The sequence below is a fragment of the Coccomyxa subellipsoidea genome, assembly GCF_000258705.1.
Source record: "Coccomyxa subellipsoidea C-169, whole genome shotgun sequence".
NCBI classification, from domain to species: Eukaryota; Viridiplantae; Chlorophyta; class Trebouxiophyceae; family Coccomyxaceae; genus Coccomyxa; species Coccomyxa subellipsoidea.
Genome location: NW_005178038.1, coordinates 2742968 through 2758815, shown reverse-complemented (window position 1 = coordinate 2758815; position 15848 = coordinate 2742968). Strand labels below are relative to the sequence as shown.

Sequence of the window (15848 nt, the reverse complement as noted above, 5' to 3'; positions counted from 1 at the left end):
ACTCAAAAGAACAACAAAGGTACAGTTCCATCAAAGGATATCTTTTCAGCTGATATGGCCTAACACTTTCAGTTCTTCAATACAGATACCATATTCTCATTGCTTGCCAGCAAGAGCAAGCAGGGATGAGCAACTCCTTTTCCCACCATGAATCCTGAAACTCCATAAAACACTTTGCAGCATAGCTTCAGGCACTTGGCATGTCCAGAAGCTTCTGCAGCACAAGGTGAGGCCTCGCCATTGCCGTGTCTAGCAATTTGGCACCTCAATTTACCTGTGAATTCTTTTCCACAGTCTGCTCTAATGCATGTGTCCAAACAGAGCTTCCCCTGAATCCTGCGCACTGCCATTTCCATGCCATGGAGCGCATTCATGCAGGAAATTGCAATGCTGCACTCCCCAGGCAAATTTCCAATCTAACAATCTTCCCACCAAATTTCCCCACATCTCACGCTGCCTTGACAGCTTGTCAACTTGTACGGTCAGTCAAATTGTCAGTAAACTTGTCATTTCAATTCCCACCCCCAACATCGGTACTGATACCAATACAAAGGGCTTTCTGGAGGCCCAGCTTTGGCCCGTGCCATCACCAATTTAGGACCAATGACAGAAGATTATCAGTAAGCTGAAATTGAGCTGAGTCATCAGGCCAGGCCGACCAGCTTCTCGCTGATTTCCCACAGCTTCTGGCCCTTGGCGCCGTCTGACACTTCCTCGGACACCTGGTTCTCAAATGACTCGCTGTCGTTGCTCCACGACCAGTAAGTTCCGCTCTTGCTCAGCTTGGGGTCGGAAACCACCTACACAACACAACAGAAAGATCATCAACTCCCAATCTGAGCAAAATCAAGGTAAATCCCTGTTTGCAGTGACATGATAGGCAGGGTTTTGGAGGACTGAGCATTTTCATTGACAGACTGGAAGGACGGACCAGATGCATGTCATAGCTCTTGACTTAAAAGGTGAGTGCAAAACCATTGAGTAGCTTCTTTTAGCCAATGCGTCAGTCTGGCGGAATTGTTATGGGCAGCAGCAGAGAGCCAGCTTCGCATCTCCTTGACATCTGGTGCTTCAGAGTCATTAGGGACAGCTGCACAGAGCCAACATCACTGATCCTGGCTGCCAAAGGGATGACTAAGAGCGGTGACTAACCTGCGCCAGGCGCTTGCCGGCCTCGTCCTCGGACACGTAGCCCTTGGTGATGTACTTCTGGAAGGGGGGGAACAGCGTACGGAACAGGGGGATGTGGTTACGGAACAGCCCGGTCTCGGCGATGCAACCGGGGTAGAGCGAGGAGAAAGTGACGCCCGTGCTGTCGTGCAGCCTCCGGTGCAGCTCGCGCACCGTCAGCATGTTGCACACCTGCGCAGAAGCAGCAGAGGCAGATTTCAGCATGTTACCAGCTCTGTACATAACGCTTAAAGGATTGCCCTCCAATACCTTGGCGATTATTGGATTGCAGACCCGGCAAAGCCTGCGCATGTCATCCCCGTGCAGATTCTCATTGTGGATGCCATTTTTTTGCTGTGAGCAGATTCGTCCCTTGTCCACACACAGATTATCACAGAACCTTGCCAGATCTCTGGGTTCCAGACAAGCCCACAGACAACAATTCCCCCCACATTAGTTATGAGGTCTTTCATTTCATCTATGCGCCCATGATAAAACTCCACAGCCCCATACCACCCCATAAATCCTGTCCAAGTTTGAGGTCCCAAGGGCTAGATTTCAGGCCCACCTTGGAGTCCTTGTAGGCCTTGGCACCGTCGAAGTCTCCGCCGTTGATCATGGGCGCGATGCGGCCGTCCACACCGGACGCCAATCCGCGCAGGTCGCCCAGATCCGCCTTGGGGGGCACGTTGCCCGCCAGAGTGTTGGTGTTGCCTGTGCACACGCGCACTCTGTACGTTTAGATGCCGTCACTCCCCGATAAAACCCATGGACCCAGGAAACCCTGTGAAAATTCTGAAGCGATGTTGCCCTCTAACAACTGGTTTTGACTGCACAAAGCACGAACGTGTAACTTTGCTAATGGATGAGATATGAGGGAGAAAGACAAATGAGTAACTTCCTGGCTCCTCCCGCTGCAAAGGGCCAGTCAGGACGAAGGCAGATATAAAAGAGAGGCCCCGATTCAGGATGCAACCCCATAGTATTGTCTTGCCTTCATGGGTCTCAGTCCAAAAGCAGCAGTTCTTTCTTCTAAAACCCCTCCAGCCAGCAATAGTACGTAGCAAGCTGCTGGAGGCAGTCTTCTGATCATGCAAATCCTTGCTTTAAAAATATGAATGGGCATGAGTTACTCACCGGTGATTGATCCGACGATGATGACGCGCTTGAGGCTGTCAGCGGGGGCTGACTGGATGTCCTCCAGCAGCAGGTTAGTCAGCAGGAAGTGGCCCAAGTGGTTAGTCGCCACGCTCAGCTCAAAACCGTCGGCTGTGAATGTGGGCTCCTTGGCTGTCGGGAGGTACACCGCTGCGTTGCAGACCAGCACGTCCAGCCGCCTGCCGCTTGCGCGGAAATTCTGCGCACCGTTAGTCAGCAATCAGTCAGCGATGTACGAGTGATTGACCAAGTCAGGACAACTTCGGAGGCGAAGTTTTGCAATGAGAGGGTGAGAAAGACAAACGCACACAGCAGCCGTGATGGCTGCAATCAGCAGGCACATCCTCTTGCCTATCATAGCCGTTTGCTGCTTTGGTATGGCCTTCCAAGGCAGGCACAAGGCTGCAAGTAGACACGCACAACCGCCATGCTTTGGGATGGCCTTTTCAAGGCAGGCACTGGGTGCAAGTAGCACGCACACCAGACACAGGCCTGTTCCAACCCGACAAACAGGCAACCAAGCTGCTGCAGCAGTGCTACTCTACAGAGCAAAGGACCTTGAGGATGCCCATCACACCCATGTACTGGATACACACACTGCCAGCGTCCCAGATACTCTGTGAAGTAGCCCAGTCCTTCTTTGCCACTCAGCCCAGCGCAGTCCCACAGATTGTGGGGAGAAGTTGACAGAAAAAGTTTCACTCACTTCGACGAACGCGCGCACGGAGTCGAAGGCGGCGAGGTCGAGGTGCATGATGGTGCGGTTGGCCTTGGGGATCCCGGCGGCGGCCGCGGCGGAGGCCGCCTTAGAGTAATCCCGGCAGGCCATGATTACGTGCCAGTCGCCGCTCTGGCCCAAAGCGCGCGCGGCCGCCAGACCCAAGCCCGAGGACGCCCCCGTGATGATCACCTGCCGCAGGAATTTTGAAATACCAAGATCTTGAATGCTTTCACAGTATGTCCTGCCACATGATCATATGCCCAGAAGAGACACACCCTGAGATGGGAATATTCAAAATGGGCTCTAAGTAGCTGGCTCTAGCATCAATTGGGGTGCCTTGGCTTCCAATATATCTGGGCCAGCTCTGCTGCCTAGAAAAGTACATGGCCATCACTGTCCCTCACCTTATATCCTTGATAGACAGGCATGCGAGTCCACTACAGTCATCACATGCAAGGAGGCCAAGCGATGCACTGAGATGGTAAGTGGCATCGCAGCGGTTGCCCATCCCTTTCCCTGCGACCAGGGCCGGGAAAGGTAGTCTTTGTTACGGTGGTCCGCAAGTGAGGCACGCACCGTGGGCTTCTGAGTGGCTTTGTCGCTGGGAGCGCTGCTGGTGGGGCCCTTGGTTGTGGGCCGAGCAGGCGCCTCCACAGTCGCTGTTGCGCTCGTGCGCACCGCGCTGAGGCAATGCCTCCTCGTCTGCCTCGCCTGCAGCTGAGCGCCCTGCAAAGCAGAGTTTGCGAGGATGAAAATAATTGAAAAAATCTTCAATTAAGTGCGTGCCAGGAGCACAAGACTATTGTCTTCGACCTGAATACTGAGTCTGACAGATGCCTTGATGCATGAACGCTCCAAGCAAGCCAGTTTCTACTTGCACGGTTTGGATCTGTGGAATTGAATGCTTCGGTGCATTAGTTTGTGGGCATGGGTGCAAAAAGAGGTCGTCTGAAGCACACCTGGAAGGCGGTCTTCTGAAGGAGGATGGGTGCAGCAGCTGGGGCAATAGCTGCCTTGTGCTGGCAGACAGTCGCTGCGGGCTTCATGCTCTGAAGGGAGCTGGTCATAGCAGCCATCTGCAGGGCACATGATGTGCGCTTCAGCGAGATTTTGCCATGCTTCACGTAAAGAAGCAACGATAAAATGAGTTTCATAAAGGTACGCGATGTACACATTCTAATAATCACACATCTGATGTCGGATTGCTTCAAAAGTCAAATTTCATAGCCGATGTCGTAACGAGAAGTTTGCTACCCAGTGTTCAGCTTTATTGCACACGCAAGTGACACTTCAAAATGTCTGGAACTATATTAAGAAACCATTTAGCAGGACCTGATAGCAGTAAAGGGCGTGCAAAGGCCTGCCCGAATACTGCAACACACCCAAGTACTAAATGTGACGGCTAGGAGGACTGCGAACGCCGTGCAGCAACCCTTACCTTATGGTTTTGAGGCAGCAGTAACTTTGACAGATTGTTTTGGGCGTTTTCTTGGAGCGATGCTCAATCGCAATTTGCTAAGAATGGAAAGTCGCCGTGCGGATAGCGCATGCCAGATCACCATAATCTCCTGAGCGGATGAGATTCTCTATTCGTGGCCTGCCAAAGCCACAGCTGGACAAAATCTGCATGACGTTTCGACACTCTGCTCTCCCTCTCTCTCTTCATCCATGCGAAATCGAAATCAAAAAAATTGACAGACTTCAGATCCATGGATGACCAAATGCATTGCAGAAAAGGTTGTGCTATGATTGTCCCACATGTATGCGAGGCATCATGTCTCTCAGGGTCATGCATGTAGCAGCCTTTGCACATGTCAGCAGTATACTAGCACTAGCCCACTCAGTAAACCGCACATGTAAGCAGCTCACAGAAAAAACCAAGCAAATTTGCAGCATATGCTCTGAAGCAGATTTGAGTGCAAAGCTTGCCGGTGATCCGCCAACTTGAAACATGAACATTGCATTTGCTTGCATCATGCATGATGCCCTCCCAGTGATTCAAACGAGCAATACCGTATCGCTGCAGAATGTACTATTGCCCATCAGTCATGGCCGGCACAATCCTATATATCGGCGTGGTATGCATCGCTTCAGACTTAAGTCTAGACTAAGCTTAGTCTAGATCTAGCCAGCATGCAATGCTTGTCAATCATAAAACCAAAAGCAACGGAACCCTTCCAATCAGGAGGTCAGCAGTAAAGCCAGTGCAATGTCGCATTATCCCTCAAGGAGCTCCACGACCATCCATCAATATTGGATTAATCTCACATTATGTATGTCACATCCGCTTGTCATCCTGCTGTATGTAACCACGTATCCTCAGCGCTTTGATACAAAAATCTGCAGACCTGTAGCACAAGACTGCCTCCAGCTGGGCCGCACAGTGACAGCCTTATACAATATCAGCACACATGTCAGGAACCATCACTCATGGCAATACTGGGCTGACACTTCACTCACTGCCCTTTTGCGGAAACAATCATACTCGCATGCCAGGCAATAAGCTGCACACAGCCAAAATTCACCCCCATCCACTTAATAGTAAATCTGCCATGGCCCTCACGTACATGCTATCAATGCTCAAGTATGCGTCCTATCAATGATCGGTGTCAATACACTCTCAGCCTGCCACAACCCTCATAGCATATATGAGCGCACTCTCCAGAAAATCTGCGTAGCAGTGTCAACCCGGAGAGCAACAGTGCCAGCTGGCGGCAACTCATGCCACAACCTGATAGGCTTTCCTGGCATCAGTCAACTTCTGTGACCTATGAGCAGTACAGTGAGGTTCTCCTGCACCTCAAACAGTGCCAACAGCCACCTTCCCACTCGTGATAAGTGTTGGAATGTTTCGGTGAAGCCCAGGCTTGGCAAATGCAGTGCCGATGTGGTAATTTTGTCTGTCGCCCCTACGCTGCAGCTCAGTAGAAGACACCCTCGTGGTGCAGGTGTGCTGTCTGGTTCAGGTTTGCCAGCATGGCCTCTCCCTTCGTGTTCACCCTGCAAATGAAACACACCTGAGACCAAAGCCCCACATGGCAATGGTCTTCATTCCAGCAACTGACCTCTAGGAACATGAGGGGCTCCCCTATCTAACTACATGAAACTGCCCCCTGGCTGACCAAGAATCCCAGTACAGTATTCACTTCCTTCCGTCCAATGACTTGCTATCAGCTGTTGCGTATCAATTTTGTGCCATGTAGTTCTGCATTCACACATAAGCATCCGTTCTAGATCTTCCCCAACATTCAGACACCCCCAGAGTTTAGTGCTAGGTCAGTGCACGCAACAATAATAGCACCGCTCCACCAGGCCATGTAATAATTTGTTTCTCAAAGCACGCAATGTCATCACTAGTGCTCCTGGGCCGGGAGATGCTTCTTTTGTCAAGCACTGAATTTGCACAGCAAGGTAACCCTTCATCCCTTCTTGGCGCTCGCACTGCCTTGCATGTCTTGCAGTCTACCTTGGTTTGATTCCCCTGAAAACCCTACCAAAAGGGGCGCAAACCTGAAGGTGCAAATTCCGCCATTGTTGACATCAAACGCGCGGAAGGAGGACGCCGGAAGGCCCAGAGACACACAGATGAGCGCGCGCAGAATGGACTTGTGCGTAACCACCAAATGCTGCTGCCCGGGCGCCTCTAGTATATCTGCAGTGCATCACACCAGGCACACCTCAAGACATCCCAATGATGCTGAACCTGGCAAAGCAGCAGCTTGAAGCTGGACTTTATGGTTGCGGTACAAGGACTTCAATGTTGACCACAGAGTCCAAAAAGAGCTCCACAGCAGAAGTGTGGACAGAACAATTTAGTCTTTGGGTGCATTGGCGCCCAAAATTTTGCCATTGGCAAGCACTTGGGACACCAAGCACATGAGGCAATGAGAACTCGCGGCCAAGTAATGCAGTTACCAAAGATGTCATCGGTGACTCACCCTGCCAGGTGGCGGCAGCTGCCGCAAAGACCTCCTTGACCGGGTACCGTCCGCCGATGCCAAAGTCGCTAGGACTCTTCCTCCAATGCGACCCTTCCAGAGTTTGCAGCGCCTCATCTGCACTCAAGACACCTCATTATACTTTATTTTAGCCTGTTGAAAGCTGTCAAAGAAGTCTTTTTTCTCTCATTACCACGGGACAAGGGATCCTGAAGAGGCCGAAGATGGCGCCAAGAAGATCTGAGGAGCGTCTCATTGACACTCCATAGAGGTAGGAATTCATCTATGCGAGGGTGCATCCTTCCCTGCAGAGTTGGCCCTTAAAGCCCACCCTGCAGCTGCGATTCCATTGAAATAAATAAGGTGTCTTTGTACCTTGGCGCATGCCCTGTAGCCAGCCGAGATGGGCCTCCTTCAGAGTGTGCATGGGTATGAGCGGCCGTTCCCTCCCTGACCACGTCAGCTCTGCAAATTTCCTTGCCCGCTTGATCGGGCTGGTGAAACAGCTGCGCAAGCACAAGAACCCTCATTTTTATTCCGCAGTCATGTTAATGCAGGAAAAGGGAAAGCAGTATAGAGGAGCATGCTGCTTTCTAGAAGATCTTACGACGTCAAGCAATGGGCGCGCAAAATAACGGGAACAGAAAGTTTGGTTCCTCTGCGGCTGTCAATCACGCATTGCACTGCCTGACAAAACCAAAGGGACCTAACAGACTCAGGATGCACCCTCACGCACCTGTCAAAGGGCATTCTGCTCAGTGCATTGCGCGTGAGCTCTGCCTGCTTTTCCCCAAATGGGGTGAGGATTGATAGATCAGAGTCCCCCTGCAAACACATTTTAAACAGTCTTGGTTCGTCCCTTGCCTGGTACGTGCAATGAGAGACACAGATGATTGAACTCCCTCACAAAGCTGAAGCAAATCTCCTGGCCTGATGGCAAAGGACCCAGAAAGGAGCTGTGATGTCAAATCACACCTGGATGCGCTTCTGCTCATTCCAAGTAGTCATGCCATGCCGCACAAAGACCACAGTCTTCTCATACTCCAAGGGATGGTTCACCAGGGCAGTACCAGGCCCGGCTGTGGCCATATCCGAGCTTCCTGTGTTGTAAGGGCTGCGTGGGACCTCCGATGCTGACGGTTTGCCATTCTGCGCCTGCTGAACTTCAGTCGCGCCGGCCACACTCTGAACAGGGGCTCTCCGCTTGAACTGCGGCCTCAATGAGCCCAGAGTGCCTCGAAATGCTGGGAATTGCCCAGGAAAACGGACTGAGGGCCTCTCCACTGACCCAGAAATCCCTGCAGAGACAGAAACAACACTGGGTGAAGGAAGACCACCCAAGATGACGGACGCCTGCACGACCTTGACAACATCATAGGCGCCAATTCAGCGTCATGCTCATATATTTTAGCGCAAATTTTTCTCTTTACTCATGTGTTATCAAATTCGTCGCTTGCTAGCGCTGACTTCCAGGGGGGTTGCCTTGCAGAAAGTGTTCTTGTCAATCTCGAGGCATGGCTCACCTTGTCCTCCATGAGACACCTGCAGAATATTCATTGCCGCCACTGTGAACTGAAAGTTAACTTGCAACCAGCAATGCACTCGTGAACCTCCAAGTACTTTTCGATTCTGCGGGCAACTCGGCGATCGCAATACCAGTAAGAAGTATGACAATGACAAGACAATCTCAACGCATGTGATAATTCGATGGTGCCCAAAATTCACCGTGCTGACAGTCAATGCTTGAACTGTGCACCACATCATTGGCATACAGACAGACGGCGTTCCATGGAAGAGGAATTTGGTGTGCTGAAACAGGTCTCAGCAATTAGACAGAAATTTGAACATATCTCATCGAATCGTCTGGAATAAGCGAACGCAGTGCAGTGAGATAGTGAGGAAACTGAAGATGGCAACTGATACGGATCCATCCACAAGCGGCAGGGAAGAGGATCCCAGCCGCGTACTTTATATTGGGTGCGTGTTGCTTGCGCTGTCCTACTCCTCATAAATGTATGTTTTGATGAGATACTTCGTGATCTAAATTCTTGGGAAACTGTAAATGTGCCTGAACCTGATCTTCTCACTGTATATGAATTCTGGGCTGTGGTACTCACGAACCTATCGCGCTCTTCTCGCAGGCATCTACCACACGGTTTCTATGAAGATCAATTGAAAGGTACTTTCATTCCAACAGCTACGTTGTCATTGCCACTCTCTTGCTTTCGGCAGGGCCCTTGTGTAGTGCAAACTCTGACGTCTTCAAGCCTGGTGGGTTCAGGTTTCTTCACACAGTTTGGCCGTGTGACCAAGGTCAGGCTTTCCCGCAACAAGAAGACTGGAAAGGCCAAGCACTATGCCTTTCTGGAGTTCCAGTACCCAGAGGTTGCCGCAGTTGCAGCGACAGCCATGGACGGCTACATGCTGTTCAAGCAGAAGCTCTCGGTCCATGTCATGCCAGCCAAGGTGCAGAGAGCTCTGCTCTGTGCGCCCTTCTAATTTTGACCTCTTGCTCTCCAGATGTTGTTCATGTACAGGCATGCAGCTGGCTTGATATACAGCATTTAGTGGCGCTCTGGCAGGTTTTATTGATTGGTGGTGACACAGGCAGAATCTGGCATGTGCAGGATGTGCATGCAGACCTTTGGAAGGGCGCCAACCGCAAGTTTGACAAGATCCCCTGGCGCAAGGTGGAGATGGAACGCCACAATGCAGAGCGCACTCCAGAGCAGCAGGTCAGTACATGCATGCGAGATAAGCAAGTGTTTCTCTGGTCACTAGTAATCAGATGACCTCTAGATGGGGCACCCTATCACAGCATGCATAGCACGGGTGCGCAAAGCCAGGCCTGGTTTGGGCAAAGTAAATAATGCATGGATCTGCTGTGCTAAATCACGCATGTCGCATCCGCAATTTTTTGGAGTGGGATTTGACAGCCTTGGTACACAGGAGAATGAGACCATTGTCCAGCTGCTTGTGGAAAGTCAGTATTGTTTTTCAGATTGCCTTGATATTGTGAGCATTCATGCGTCTGCAAGGGATATTTTCAGATGGTGATCCTGCTGACAGCGCTTTTGTGGGCTTTCTGCAATCTCATTCTTTGTGTGTGGCCTGCAGCAAGCTCGGCTGGAGCGGGCTTTGAGGAGGGACAAGCAGAGGCAGAAGCGGCTGCTGGAGGCAGGCATTGACTATGAATACAAACCCCTGGAGGCTGCCCTGGCGCCCAAGCCAAAGCACAAGACATTCAAAGAGGATGAGTGATCTAGAAGCACAAAACGCCAAATTTAAATGCAACAGGAGTCTTGTAGAGGGACCTTCATGACATAGTAGCTAGGAGCAATCCAACTGGAAATTGAAAATACCATGATCCATATGACAGTGGCAAGTGTAGAGTTGAGGATATTGTGTGCTGCCTGTGGAGTATATAATGACAAGAGGGCGGTCTGTATGATATAATTACTGCTGATGCAACCGGTGGTTAGATTTCTGGCAAATGACTCTAGATCATAGCAAGGGTTGTGATGATAATGCTTCTGTGTGAAGGGTTTTTGCCAATCATGTTGGATGCTTTACATGCAACTTGCTTGTTTGAATCACTAGACAGTTTTTACATTGATGCCGACAAAGCACAAGTCCGCACTGGAAGAGATCAAAACAAACAGCACAAGTACCCTCACCCCGGGAATTTGACCTGAGGATATCTAAATGGGTAACATTCCATTCATCTCCCATCTATATAATTGATTGCAAGATGCAGTTGGAAACCTTCCAAAACTACAATGCTAAAAAGACAAGTTCTGTAGAAACAACAGAGGTGACCCGATGACTCAGATCACTGGGGAAGTTCAGCCTTGCAGCTCTTGTGACACCCAAGCAGCATCACTACCCAGCAGATACCAGGCAGAGACACCAAACCCACTGTGACGAACCACAGATCTGTATTCTGGCAAATATCTGCCTCTCAGTAAAACATCCGTGGACATATTCCCACTCCAACGGAGACCCAAGCAGCCTCTACCCAACATGCACCGCAGCTCCTCAGACTGACTTCAGAAGCAGCCAAGGCCAGGAACGCCCTCTACTTGATTGACCCCTCCTGAAACACACTCTGCGCCTGTTCAGGCGGTCTTCTCCCAGATGCCAAAGTCTGTCCCGCTGACAGCAAACTTCCAGCCATCCTCCTCCTTGGGCAGCAGGTCCCCCATGTCGTAGCGGGGGCCCATCTTGATGGTGACACTGCAGCACGCACATCAGATCGTATCAGTATGCATCCAATCTATAGCTAAAACAGACTCCTCTCAATTGCAGACAGTCCAACTCCATGATGGAGTTCTGATATTCCTTGATCTGCACGAAAGTCAAGACTCTTGACAGGGATTTCTTCGGGGCAAAATCAGGCCTTTATGATGGAATAAATGCAATGAAGGCACTGCAGATGCATCTGCCGGTGCATACACGACACCGAGAAAAGGCTTTTAGGAGGCGATGCGTGGAGGCATCTGCCGTGGTTCCAGAAACCTTAGTGACGCATCCAGCAAGAGAGCCCGTGGGGGCAGATCTGAGTGCGACTGATACTGGCAGATTTAGTAGCTCACTTGTCATTGATGCGCGCGACGTAGAAGTCATGGTCGGCAGCCAGGATCTCGATGTTGGAGCCTGCCGTGATGCCGGCGCGCTTGCGCAGCTCGATCAGCTGGTCGATTACGCCCTGACATCAGCACAGGAGTGATGTCAGCAACATGATGTCAGCAAAGTCACCCCGTCTGAACAGGGTCCTGTCCGAGTAGCCTGCAAGGCCGCACAGAGGACACATGCTGCTAGCAAAGGATCATTTTGACCCCAGAGTGCTTCTCGCTGTGCCTCATTCTTTGACTGATCAGTCAGCACTCCTGTGCTTTGCAGCAGTGAACCTTCAGTGGGTTGCTAGAATGCAGCCACTCTGGTTGATGTCAGAGCATGCATGGCGGGGCCACGCCCGCATGATGGGATACAATGTGGAACACAATCCGCGCTGTTGTGATGAGCGCACCTTGTAGCCGTTGTCAAAGTAGTGGTCCCAGAAGATGGTGGGGTTGCCCGGGTGAGTGAACAGGTAGGCATAGCCCAGGTCCACGTGCGAGTCAGGGAAGGGCCAGTGCTGCTGCGTGCTGCCTGCACACCGCCGCACATGGACGCCACATCAGCAACCTTGTTTGACAAAACAGCTGGTTTGTGATCGCTCACATGCTGGCAAACATTTTGCTGACCAGTTTAGCAGGCATTGATGCCAGGTGTCCAGTCAGTCCCTGATTACCCCACATCAGGCGAGCTTCATAGGGACTAGGGGCTTTGGCCTGTTCTGCCTAATAAGTACCCTCTGTGACCTTGTACCCACACCCACCACTGCAGTACCAAGCCAGTGAAGCACACATTATGCCTGGACTTTCAATCCATGTAACCAGCTTCAGCGACCACATGCCTAGCCTTGATGCCAGGTCAGCATACTTATCAAACTCTAGCACCGCTCAACCGGGTCAAGTGATCACTCCTTTACACTACCATCCCTCTAATCCCAGGGAAGTATGTGAGCAAGAGCAGGGTTTGCTGGCGCACCGGTGTCGTGGTTGTCAATGAAGGTCACGGACTGCTCAGGCCAGTAGCCGATGACTCCGGGCGGCTTGTTGTTCTCATCGCGCAGGCGCCAGTACTGGCAGTTCTTGACAGCCTCCTGCAGGATTCCCTTGGTCGGGAAATCAAAGGCGGCCGACGCGCCGCCGGCACCGTCGATCCAGTTGACAATTGTCTGCCGTGCGTCGTTCTGGTTGTAGTCCAGTTCAGCGCCGTTCCACCTGCGCGCACGCCGCCAGCACATGTCGGCACATGCCGTAGCAGAAGCGCAGCACTTTGCATAAGCAAGTTCGGGCCTGTGTTGGCACATGCCCCTGCCGCATCTAGCATACTTTGTTTTTAGTCTGTGCTGTTTCACCGATTGCCTCACACGAGACAGACTGAACCCCCGCAGGCCTCATGCAGAAGGTAAGCCGCAGAAATGTGCTGCCGTGTACAGACAACTAGCATTTTTGTCTCTCCTGGGTTTTCACAGCTGGTCCGATGCCGGCTAATAGGCAACAAGTACCGCTCAAAAGAGACTGCATGCTACTCAACGCCCATGTGCCTCACTTAGCTGCCTCCCCCCTTCGGGGCATGTGAATTTCTATACAGCACACACAGAATGCATGTTTTCCATGCACTGATCACTTCTTGCGCTCACCTGAGGTCGACCCAGTACTCGCCAACATTGAAAGTTCCCTCGCCAACAGTCTCCAGGACGTATTCCTTGATGAACTCCGGGCCATAGCCCTTGACAAAGTCAAAGCGCCAGCCCTCATAGCCGATGTCCTCCTTCAGGTGGTTCAGCCAGTCCTTCAGGTGCGAGCGCAGGTCCTCGTTCAGGTGGTCCAGATCTGGCGGCAGCCCAGCACATCGCATGAGTCAGTCTTACTATTCACAGCAACCCTGGAACACGTACATCACTGCTGTGTGCATCCGACACATTCAGGCTGAGTACCTCAGAAAGGGAGCTTTGCCCCTGGCTCAGGAGCGCTACAGCTGCTCAACATGCTGCCAGGATAAGCACTTGCATGCTGAAAGTATGTGGCCCCTGGGCCTGCCCTAGTTCAAATAATTAGCTGGCACGGTACACCAGGACGATGCAGGCCTTTGCAGAGCAGAGACTGCTGAGCCACATCAGCGACCAGCTTCATTGCCACTGTTCCATTTTCCATTTAACAGAACATCGCACTGGGTGATACACTCAGGAGCATACCGGGGGCCGGGCCGTAGTCATCGCCGGTGTCGGGATTGCCAGTGCCGCCAAACTCTGGGTCGTTGCCTGTGATGGCCCATTGGCCCCAGTCAATCTTCTCCCCAGAGTGGCTGACATCATCCCTGCGCACAGACCAAGTCTTCACATGTGAGGCTCCCGTTCACCAGCTGTTGAATTCCACCCCCTCTTGTCTGCACGCGCCTTGGAGGCTGTCACCGAGCATACGTGCACAGCGTTGGAGAGGTCGATTGGAGTGGGGACCACAAAAGCTCATGACCAAGACAGGAAAAAGCCCTCTGGCAGATTGGAGGCTGTCCCTCTCAACTTCTTCCTGTCGGAAGAGTCAAAGTGATCGAGTGCCCCTTAGACCAAGCTGATGGCATGCCTTTGCATCCATACCCTGGATGTCATCTCATGCATTGCCCCTTTTGGAAAAGGTCAAGCTGGTGCTCAAAGTCCAGTCACACAAATCAATGCCCACCTGAAGTTGTTCCAGACCCCGTTCTCGTCCTGAGCATCAGCGCAGCGGTGGTTGATGACAATGTCTGCCACTGGGACCAGACCGGCCTCCTTCAGGGCTGCCAGAAGCTCCTTCAGCTCCTCTTCGCTGCCATAGAGGCTCTGCAGGTTGTACAGCTGCCCAGGCAAGTAGCCCTGGCACACCATCACAAATCAGCATTATTGTTAATATTACTGTTACTAAACGCTTTCCCTGCCAGAAGGCAAGGTACGTCCTGCAGACAAGCCGCAGTAAAATCCTATCCCTTTTCTCGCCAAGATCCAAGCAGGGCCCAATCAAATGTGGGCACGGTGCTCAGTAATTACACCGCATACATCAGCATGCATCGTCATTTGTCAGCTTCCATGCAAGCACTGCACGCCAGCTGCTCCAAGAGGGTGATAGGTTGATTGGGGAAGGGCATCTTGCTGTCAGCGAGGCGGCAGTAGGTAAGCAAGGCATCAAGAAGCAAGCAAGGAAGAGCAGTGTCTGGCAGGGATCTGTGCAACGGTGGTGGATGACTCACTTGGCGAGACACAGACTGGCTCGGGGGTGGCAGCCACACATGCGTCACTCCAGATGCCTGCGTGAACACACCTCATTTCTGGTCAATCCCTTGGGAGACAGTTTTGAAAGCACAACAAGGTGAAACAGGCAACCCTGTGTTGTAGGGCAGGAAGGAGGCATGCCCACCTTGATGTCGGGAATCTTCTCCTTCACGATTTTGTACCAGCCGCCCTTGTCGCAGCTGTCCCATCCGAATGCTGCAGCATCAAATGTGGTCGCACTTAGGGGTTAAGCAGTGCAGCAATTCATCACATCGAGCAAGTGCCCACTACCTGGGTGACGCCCCCCATGCCTTCCATTTACACAGACTATTTATAAGGCGAAATCATTCCGTAAAGCGTTTTTGCGTAAATCAGAGGCGGCTAATTAATCCAACCACCGACGCCCAAGGCCTTCAATCGGATCAAAAAATAAAACGTTCAAAGGAGCTCGTTCCGGGTGCAGAATGCTCCCATTGGCATCTTAGATTCATTTACAGCTGCTGTAGCAAATTTGCGCGCTCTGGTAACAAAAATGCGGAGAAAGCGCGTGCTGGCAGAGCCATCGCATGGGGATCTGGCAAGAAGCTGGGCACCTCACCTTGTAGGAGCACCACCTTGCTCAGGTCTGGCTTGCTGACTCCTACGACCTTATCCGCCACATCCTTGGCCGTGTCTGCTACCTTCGATGCTGTCTTCTTCAGCTTTTTCTCGGCGGTGGCGACTGGGGTGCTGGCAGCCACAGTGCGCTGAGCAGACACCCGCTTGGATTGGACCCGTGCCTTCGTTTGGAAAGCCAATACCTGCCTGCCAAATTGGTGCGGGATGGTGGAGCAGGAGCAACCCCCAGACGCGAGCGCGCGCCCTGAAACCTGCATCTTGCTTACGGGATTCGCAGTCTCACTCCTCGCAACACTGGCTATCACTCAATCCGCCAGGTCAGCTCAGATATACAGATGTCCAGGCAGTCCACTCCTTCACAAATGTTGCCAACTGCGGCTGTCATGCTCGG

General features: G+C 51.9%; 4 protein-coding genes across 4 annotated transcripts; 1 reads left to right on the top strand and 3 right to left on the bottom strand.

Annotated features, from left to right (window-relative positions):
• Positions 1 to 29: 29 nt before the first annotated feature.
• COCSUDRAFT_65591 (Protochlorophyllide reductase, chloroplastic) lies at positions 30 to 4125 on the bottom strand (the record flags this gene model as incomplete). The annotated part of the gene is made up of 7 exons (XM_005649402.1): positions 30 to 800; positions 1153 to 1362; positions 1739 to 1884; positions 2308 to 2527; positions 3035 to 3238; positions 3626 to 3775; positions 4009 to 4125. 7 exons carry the CDS (start codon positions 4123 to 4125, stop codon positions 645 to 647), a joined length of 1203 nt encoding a protein of 400 aa, XP_005649459.1. The 3' UTR covers positions 30 to 644.
• Positions 4126 to 5316: 1191 nt separating this feature from the next.
• Positions 5317 to 8076, bottom strand: COCSUDRAFT_28443 (phosphoglycerate mutase-like protein; the record flags this gene model as incomplete). Its single annotated transcript, XM_005649401.1, has 6 exons — positions 5317 to 6049; positions 6560 to 6701; positions 6988 to 7104; positions 7363 to 7493; positions 7724 to 7812; positions 7963 to 8076. 6 exons carry the CDS (start codon positions 8074 to 8076, stop codon positions 5971 to 5973), a joined length of 672 nt encoding a protein of 223 aa, XP_005649458.1. The 3' UTR covers positions 5317 to 5970.
• Positions 8077 to 8840: 764 nt separating this feature from the next.
• COCSUDRAFT_23091 (RNA-binding domain-containing protein) lies at positions 8841 to 10455 on the top strand. The gene is made up of 5 exons (XM_005649400.1): positions 8841 to 8964; positions 9129 to 9166; positions 9269 to 9453; positions 9615 to 9722; positions 10105 to 10455. The coding sequence occupies exons 1-5, from the start codon at positions 8897 to 8899 to the stop codon at positions 10246 to 10248; spliced, it is 543 nt and encodes a 180-aa protein (XP_005649457.1). The 5' UTR covers positions 8841 to 8896; the 3' UTR covers positions 10249 to 10455.
• A 119-nt stretch (positions 10456 to 10574) lies between these two features.
• COCSUDRAFT_28437 (glycoside hydrolase) lies at positions 10575 to 15822 on the bottom strand. The gene is made up of 10 exons (XM_005649399.1): positions 15438 to 15822; positions 14985 to 15055; positions 14818 to 14874; positions 14274 to 14446; positions 13793 to 13914; positions 13238 to 13430; positions 12580 to 12815; positions 12017 to 12138; positions 11583 to 11695; positions 10575 to 11223 (listed from the first exon to the last, which is right to left on the bottom strand). The coding sequence occupies exons 1-10, from the start codon at positions 15712 to 15714 to the stop codon at positions 11106 to 11108; spliced, it is 1482 nt and encodes a 493-aa protein (XP_005649456.1). The 5' UTR covers positions 15715 to 15822; the 3' UTR covers positions 10575 to 11105.
• Between the last annotated feature and the right edge of the window lie 26 nt (positions 15823 to 15848).

What these genes read in the sequence shown, in the direction of transcription:
- COCSUDRAFT_28437 (XM_005649399.1), bottom strand. Translation starts at nt 15,714, where the DNA reads ATGCAGGTTTCAGGGCGCGCGCTCGCGTCTGGGGGTTGCTCCTGCTCC. An exon ending in CAAGGTGGTGCTCCTACAAG is followed by an intron (nt 15,056 to 15,437) that starts GTGAGGTGCCCA and finishes TTGATGCTGCAG; the next exon opens with CATTCGGATGGGACAGCTGC. An exon ending in GCCAGTCTGTGTCTCGCCAA is followed by an intron (nt 14,447 to 14,817) that starts GTGAGTCATCCA and finishes ATGGTGTGCCAG; the next exon opens with GGCTACTTGCCTGGGCAGCT.
- COCSUDRAFT_23091 (XM_005649400.1), top strand. Translation starts at nt 8,897, where the DNA reads ATGGCAACTGATACGGATCCATCCACAAGCGGCAGGGAAGAGGATCCC. An exon ending in AGCCGCGTACTTTATATTGG is followed by an intron (nt 8,965 to 9,128) that starts GTGCGTGTTGCT and finishes CTCTTCTCGCAG; the next exon opens with GCATCTACCACACGGTTTCT. An exon ending in CTATGAAGATCAATTGAAAG is followed by an intron (nt 9,167 to 9,268) that starts GTACTTTCATTC and finishes TGGTGGGTTCAG; the next exon opens with GTTTCTTCACACAGTTTGGC.